General features: G+C 37.5%; 2 protein-coding genes across 2 annotated transcripts in view; both read left to right on the forward strand.

Annotated features, from left to right (window-relative positions):
• LOC103508584 (laminin subunit gamma-1) overlaps positions 1 to 5,458 on the forward strand; it is a 126,681-nt gene extending 121,223 nt beyond the window's left edge. The window contains exon 33 of the mRNA XM_026823152.1: positions 4,017 to 5,458. The gene's annotated coding sequence lies outside the window, so the exon portion shown is untranslated. The remainder of the gene's footprint in view (positions 1 to 4,016) is intronic.
• LOC113467139 (laminin subunit gamma-1-like) lies at positions 1,746 to 3,570 on the forward strand. Its single transcript, XM_026823153.1, has 4 exons — positions 1,746 to 1,934; positions 2,447 to 2,506; positions 2,872 to 2,989; positions 3,443 to 3,570. Exons 1-4 carry the CDS (start codon positions 1,746 to 1,748, stop codon positions 3,568 to 3,570), a joined length of 495 nt encoding a protein of 164 aa, XP_026678954.1.
• Positions 5,459 to 7,853: the final 2,395 nt, after the last annotated feature.

Below are 7,853 nucleotides of genomic sequence, written 5' to 3' on the forward strand. Positions count from 1 at the left end.
TATTCCCCACTTTAGTATCTTTTTTTTTTCTGTAAGAATACCAAATTTAGCTCGGCTTGCTCCTTAGTGATTCACCTTTACCTTTAAATGTAATTTATACCTAACAAATCCGTGGATTTTTTGTGTACCGAAATCAACTTTTATGTTCTTTTTTACTTTTTTTTTTCTACTATTAATGTATAATCTAATGCTAAGTTGTTAGAAATCGACGAATTACGTGTGTAAAGTTAATTTTATAATGAAAGTCTGAATTATATTTTTAAGTAAATATAAGACAAAAACTTGCATAACCTATCGATGTTTTCTTTCTCTTTCTCTCTTTTTTTTTTTTTTTTCTGGAGTCTACGATTTCATATTGGTTATTCACAGGCGCATTCAAGCAGAATTTTGACACTTTCATTATTATTATTATTTTTTAAGAGGTTTGATAGAGGGAACTGGAACTGCTAAGGTGCGATGATACTTTCAAAAACAGAACCCGTGTATAAGTACCGTAATAAGTCAATATTATGTATTCGCAATTAGATACGGCTGAATAAAAGTTTCAATCGCCTACATAATATACAGTCGCCAAGTTATCTAATTGCATTGAATAGCCCCCAGTCTTGGCATACAGCATCTGTTCCTATTGGACCACTACGCTATGTAATACTCTATATCTTTAGGAAGTACTTGATATCTGCATTTTGCATAACTCAAGTGCATAACACACTTGATTGCTCGTAGGAGGTTCCGGGTTCAATTTCCGATGGAATCGCAATTTTTGCTTGAATAAGTCGGAATTTTAGAAACGCTACAAACGGAAGAAAGGAAAGTAAGAACGTTTATAATTTCATTTTTAGTAATTTGATTTTCATTTATTTTGGGGGGGGGGTCCTAAACTACAATATTTTAACAGTGACACTTTTTATTTCTCTTACAAAAAAAATGTATTAACAAAAGTCAGTCTTTTTACACGAGTAAACACTTGGTTTTCTAAGCAGACTTGGACAAAGATTTTACCGGAGGAAAACACCCCTCGTGTACATTGTTAGGGGGGTTCAAACTTTCAATTCCCCTGATAAAATCTGCTGGTAGAAAACCAAATATTTTCAACAACTAAAAGGGAGACCTATTTATCGAACAAAACTGGCAGTATGTCCTACGAAAGTAATCAATGGTAGACCACTTTTTGTGGTCATTGATTGTGGTATACCATAGATGGTCAGGTGATTAAACATCCGAAGAACTGTCTGACAACAAGCTATCAGAACGCACGATTTCGCTCTCAGCTCCAGTTCTATTCGACAAATATGGTTCGGATATACTCTTCCTCAAAAGCTCATCTGCTGGAACGCAGAAAAGTATGGGAGTATACAAGAGAAACTTAACACTAAAACTTTGGTTGGTAAAATATGGCTTCACATTTCGCACAAGAAATGTGAAACTCTGGTAACAATATTGGTAACTTAACTATAATTCCTATAAAGTGAGGTAACGATAATATTAACTTCTGGTAAGTAATAAGTGGGGGAGAAGAAATTAAGGTTGGAATGTATGAAAGACATTGAGTAATTTCTAGAGGATTAAGATAGCTTCTCAAACGGGTATGATAACGAGTTTGCTCCTCACTTGGTATGATGGTAAGGAGCTTTTTAGCTAACTATGAATTGGGAGGAAGCTGCTACTCAACGAGCAACAACAAAGGCCAGGAATTTTTTTCAATGATGTGTGAACCTCTTCTTGAAGTTTTTGAGTGACGTCTTATGGATGAATTCAAGATCCGCAATAACTCCGAAAGAGGCTCAAGAGAGGATATACTGGCCTTTGGGAAGCTGGACTTCGAGCAATCTTCCCTGAGAAATCAGCCTCACATTATGCAAGGAGAATATCTACAACTATTTGGTGAGAACTTCGTCAGATTTCGCAATGTCAATACGAAGTGCCGCGTCTTGGTATGTACAAGAATGTCACAGATACACAAATAAATCGCCATCAGTTCGGCTGTGAAGATTGATGCTAGCGGGTTTAATTTAAACTTTTTGATTTCACCATTGAATATGTAAGCACCTCCAGTGTGGTTATCAGTCTTTGTCCCATCCGTGTAGCAAAAATTTTTATTCTCGTTCTCGTGTTTAAACTCTAAATATTGCCCGACATCTTTTGAAGTCAATGAAGTTAGCTTGAATCGGATTCCTCCTGTATACACGTAGCGCTTTCCTTCTCTTCTTGATCGCATCCTGTATTTCATCACACCACCAAGGTACGTAACGCTTGTATTTCCTTGTATCAAGCTGAGGGATGGTTTTCTTCGCCGCTTTCAATATATCCTGGTTAATCAAATTTAAACAGTCATTAGCATCTCTAATCTCATCCATCTGGTCATGAAAAGTAATATTCATTTGGTATTCACCCCAATTCGCTCTCTTAAAAAGCCAAATCTTTCCTGCCATCTGATCATCACTAGGTTCACCTTCGTTCATATCTGGAGAGTCAGGTCGCTCTAGACCAGGGATTGACCAACCAGGTAAGAAGATATGACTGAGATAGACCAATCAAATGAGTCGATTTAAACTTTTAAACAGATTTTCTTGCCGGGGGACGTTAAACAGAGAGGACACCAGCTGAACTTTCCCTTGCTGAAGAAATGGCAAAGGTTGAGTGCGAAAGACTCGTAAAATTTTTGTAGCCAAAACCAAAAAGTCAGTGCAAAGCAATCACCCTAGTTAGGACTGATTGAGAGGCTGACGAAAAACGCCGACCCCGTCTGTACACGGGAAAAGGCGAAGAAAAAGAAGGTTGTAGGATTTGTAGGTGTATTACAGCACTGTATCACCACTAATCAGTATTGCTATACAATTCGTAATATGAATTGAACACTTTTCTCGGCAGGCTAAGAACAAGATCGGTCAAGCCAAGACCAGTGCTACAGAAGCCAGCAAGCAAGTACAGAAAGCCCTGGAGGAGGTCAACAAAATAGTTGAGGAACTCAACGACCTGGCAGATATTGGTAAGTTAAATGCCCAACTTCTTACCCTTTTTTCTCTACTTGTTCCCCAAACTTTCTGGTTTTCTATTAGTTAAATTGATCCCAAGGGCAAGGTACACCCTTTACCCTTGGTACCTAAATGGCGTGTAGTGTGTCTGAGGCCTGAAGACAAGCCTCTCGAACCCAAATCTCGTGTTAACCGATCATCTGCACCTAAATGGGAAGTATTGTGTCTCTCCGAAAAAGAAAGAGGTTTGATAGAGGGAATTGTAACATCATAGATCTAATCGTCTTGAAATTGAAGATAGGAAAGCTAGCCGCTCCGGGAAAGAACTTTATTCATTCAGCACAAAATTCGACCTACCGCTTACAAGGCCTAGCTACCTTCCAAGCTAACTAGGCTGGCAATATAGCAGTTGTTTCAAAAACACCGGTGAAACACCCACTCATCTCAAAACTCTTGTAAAATTTCAGATGAGGAAACTCTGAACGATCTAGAGGAAAGACTGCGCGGTGCTGAGAATGAATTCTACAATGCCAACCTGGATACACAACTAGAAACATTAACCCAGGCCCGAATACAACAGGTAAGGGAGAAATGATAACTTTTAACTAGTGACTAGTGATTATACAATGTACATAGTCTGGCTGGGGGACTTTAAACAGGGAGAATACCAACCAGAAATTTCCCTCGCTTGAGAAATAGCAAAGGTTGAGTGCGAAGGCCTCGGAAAATTTTGTAACCAAAACCAAATGTCAGCTCAAAGCAATCACCTTAGAGCTGATTGAGAGGCTGACGAAAAACGCCGACCCCGCCTGAACTCGGGAAAAAGCGAAGGAGAAGAAGAAAAAGATAGAGGGAACTGTAATTGCTGAGGCCTTATCGTCCCGAAATCGAAGAGAGAAGGAAGACAGGATAGGAGAAAGATGGCTGTTCCGAGAACGAACATTATCCCATCAGGATAAAATCCGCCCCGGGTGGGAATCCCGAAATTGAAGCCTCAAGATCCGAAAGTGGAACCTTAAGGTCCAAAACTTGAACCTTAAGGTCCGAAATTGAAGCCTCAAGATCCGAAAGTGGAACCTTAAGGTCCAAAACTTGAACCTTAAGGTCCGAAATTGAAGCCTCAAGATCCGAAAGTGGAACCTTAAGGTCCAAAACTTGAACCTTAAGGTCCGAAATTGAAGCCTCAAGATCCGAAAGTGGAACCTTAAGGTCCAAAACTTGAACCTTAAGGTCCGAAATTGAAGCCTCAAGATCCGAAAGTGGAACCTTAAGGTCCAAAACTTGAACCTTAAGGTCCGAAATTGAAGCCTCAAGATCCGAAAGTGGAACCTTAAGGTCCAAAACTTGAACCTTAAGGTCCGAAATTGAAGCCTCAAGATCCGAAAGTGGAACCTTAAGGTACAAAACTCGAACCTTGAGGTCCGAAATTCAAGTCTTAAGATCCAAAACTTGAACTCTGAGGTTCAAAATTGGAGTCTTAAGATCCAAAACTCAAACCTTGAGGTCCAAAATTGGAGTCTTGAGATCCGAAACTCGAACCTTGAGGTTCGAAATTGGAGTCTTAAGGTCCAAAAATGGTTCCTTGAGGTGGTCCCTTTTTGGATTTTGGACATGCTTTCGACATCGTTAAGAGCGGGTACTGGAATCCTCTACTCACTAGTCATTTGTCTCTCAGTCTTTTAATTGTTAAAACTGTATGCATTTTCGTCTTGTTTTGAAAAAAAAAGGTATGTTATGTATTTTATTTTAATATTGGAACCTTTAGGTTATTTAACTAGAAATAAGTTTCTTTCTTTGATATCTGAGTTCATCTAGTAGGTATTTAGCTAGGAATACAAAGGTGTTTAACTAAATATGTTAAAGGAATTTAGCTAAGATTTGAATCACTTCTTTCTCTGGGTTGATCTTATTGTAATTTTATTGTAGGTTTTTTTTATCGTAATTCACGGTAGACATATGTACATACATACATTTTGAATTACACTGCCATTGGATAAACGGTAGATTTGAATAAGATTGTGAATTGGCAGAATTAGTAAAATATTGTACATATTACATAATTGTTAAGAAGCAAAGCCGGATCAGGTCATAATTTAGAGTTTTTCACATCACATCACTATCATCCATGTTCGATATCACTTGCTTATTAACTGATGTTGGTTATCAAATATTGGGCAACTTTGGACTATACATTTATTCCCCACTTTAGTATCTTATTTTTTTTCTGTAAGAATACCAAATTTAGCTCGGCTTGCTCCTTAGTGATTCACCTTTACCTTCAAATGTAATTTATACCTAACAAATCCATGGATTTTTTGTGTATCGAAATCAACTTTTATGTTCTTTTTTACTTTTTTTTCTACTATTAATGTATAATCTAATGCTAAGTTGTTAGAAATCGATGAATTACGTGTGTAAAGTTAATTTTATAATGAAAGTCTGAATTATATTTTTAAGTAAATATAAGACAAAAACTTGCATAACCTATCGATGTTTTCTTTCTCTTTTTTTTTTTTTTGTTTCTGGAGTCTACGATTTCATATTGGTGTTTGTTATTCTCTGGCCATTCTCGCAGACTATACCCGTACAGTCTCGGAGCATTCTCAATAACAAACATTGTAACATGAGATTGTATGCCGCGGTTATTCACAGGCGCATTCAAGCAGAATTTTGACACTTTCATTATTTATTTTTTTCAAGGGGTTTGATAGAGGGAACTGTAACTGCTGTACTGCTGAGGTCTTGTCGTCCCGCAAAGCGAAGAGGGAACACAATAGGAGAAAGCCAGCCGTTTTGAGACCGAACTGTGTCTGTTTCCGATAAAATCCGCCCCGGGCGGGAATCGAATCCGCAACCTAGCGGTCACAAGGCACACGTGCTACCCTCCTAGCTAACTAGGCTGGAGATAATACTTTTTCTTTTTATTTTATTATTATTTTTTATTTAAGTATTTATTTATTTATTTATTTTTTTTAAGAGGTTTCTTAGAGGGAACTGGAACTGCTAAGGTGCGATGATACTTTCAAAAACAGAACCCGTGTGTAAGTACTGTAATAAGTCAATATTATGTATTCGCAATTAGATACGGCTGAATAAAAGTTTCAATCACCTACATAACATACAGTCGCCAAGTTATCTAATTGCATTGAATAGCCTCCAGTCTTGGCATACAGCATCTGTTCCTCTTGGACCACTACGCTAACTAAATACGCTATGTAATACTCTATATCTTTAGGAAGTACTTGATATCTGCATTTTGCATAACTCAAGTGCATAACACACTTGATTGCTCGTAGGAGGTTCCGGGTTCAATTTCCGATGGAATCGCAATTTTTGCTTGAATAAGTCGGAATTTTAGAAACGCTACAAACGGAAGAAAGGAAAGTAAGAACGTTTATAATTTCATTTTTAGTAATTTGGGCAACACAAAGTCGAAAATTTTCAGAGTTATTAAATTTTGGGGAAAAAGTGACTGGCTAAAATCGATAAATTTTCGTAATGTCTATGTGTAATATGTGAAAGTTCAAAATTCACACACAAGCACAATGTCTATGTAAAAACTGAGTTCATATATCGAAAGATCACATCAAAAAACATACACTTGCAAAAAATCGCTATAAAAAACGACTTAATTCCACTTGTAAACTTATTTTCTTTGGAGAGCAGAAGAAAACACAACTTGGTTGTTTTGCCGTATCCAGGCGAGTCGGAATTTTAGAATCGCTACAAACGGAAGAAAGGAAAGTAAGAACATTTATTATTTTCATTTTTAGTAATTTGATTTTCATTTATTTTGGGGGGTCCTAAACTACAATATTTTAACAGTGACACTTTTTATTTCGCTTACAAAAAAATGTATTAACAAAAGTCAGTCTTTTTACACGAGTAAACACTTGGTTTTCTAAGCAGAGTTGGACCAAGATTTTACCGGAGGAAAACACCCTTCGTGTAAATTGTTAGGGGGGTTCAAACTTTCAATTCCCCTGATAAAATCCGCTGGTAGAAAACCAAATATTTTTAACAACTAAAAGGGAGACCTATTTATCGAACAAAACTGGCAGTATGTCCTACGAAAGTAATCAATGGTAGACCACTTTTTGTGGTCAATGATTGTGGTATACCATCAATGGTCAGGTGATTAAACATCCGAAGAACTGTCTGACAACAAGCTATCAGAGCGCACGATTTCGCTCTCAGCTCCAGTTTTATTCGACAAATATGGTTCGGATATACTCTTCCTCAAAAACTCATCTGCTGGAACGCAGAAAAGTATGGGAGTATACAAGAGAAACTTAACACTAAAACTTTGGTTGGTAAAATATGGCTTCACATTTCGCACAAGAGATGTGAAACAATATTGGTAACTTAACTATAATTCCTATACAGTGAGGTAACGATAATATTAACTTCTGGTAAGTAATAACTGGGGGAGAAGAAATTAAGGTTGGAATGTATGAAAGACATTGAGTAATTTCTAGAGGATTAAGATAGCTACTCAAACGGGTATGATAACGAGTTTGCTCCTCACTTGGTATGATGGTAAGGAGCTTTTTAGCTAACTATGAATTATGAGGAAGCTGCTACTCAACGAGCAACAACAAAGGCCAGGAATTTTTTCAATGATGTGTGAACCTCTTCTTGAAGTTTTTGAGTGACGTCTTATGGATGAATTCAAGATCCGCAATAACTACGAAAGAAGCTCAAGAGAGGATATACTGGCCTTTGGGAAGCTGGACTTCGAGCAATCTTCCCTGAGAAATCAGCCTCACATGATGCAAGGACAATATCTACAACTATTTGGTGAGAACTTCGTCAGATTTCGCAATGTCAATACGAAGTGCCGCGTCTTGGTATGTACAACTACTTCGTAATGACTTA

Source organism: Diaphorina citri, unplaced genomic scaffold, assembly GCF_000475195.1.
Source record: "Diaphorina citri unplaced genomic scaffold, Diaci psyllid genome assembly version 1.1 scaffold412, whole genome shotgun sequence".
Lineage (NCBI taxonomy): Eukaryota > Metazoa > Arthropoda > Insecta > Hemiptera > Psyllidae > Diaphorina > Diaphorina citri.

Excerpts from the sequence above, each read along its gene's own strand:
- LOC113467139 (XM_026823153.1), top strand. The coding sequence starts at position 1,746 with ATGGATGAATTCAAGATCCGCAATAACTCCGAAAGAGGCTCAAGAGAG. Across the intron at positions 2,507-2,871 it reads ACCAGGGATTGACCAACCAG|GCTAAGAACAAGATCGGTCA; the intron begins GTAAGAAGATAT and ends TTTTCTCGGCAG. Across the intron at positions 2,990-3,442 it reads CAACGACCTGGCAGATATTG|ATGAGGAAACTCTGAACGAT; the intron begins GTAAGTTAAATG and ends GTAAAATTTCAG.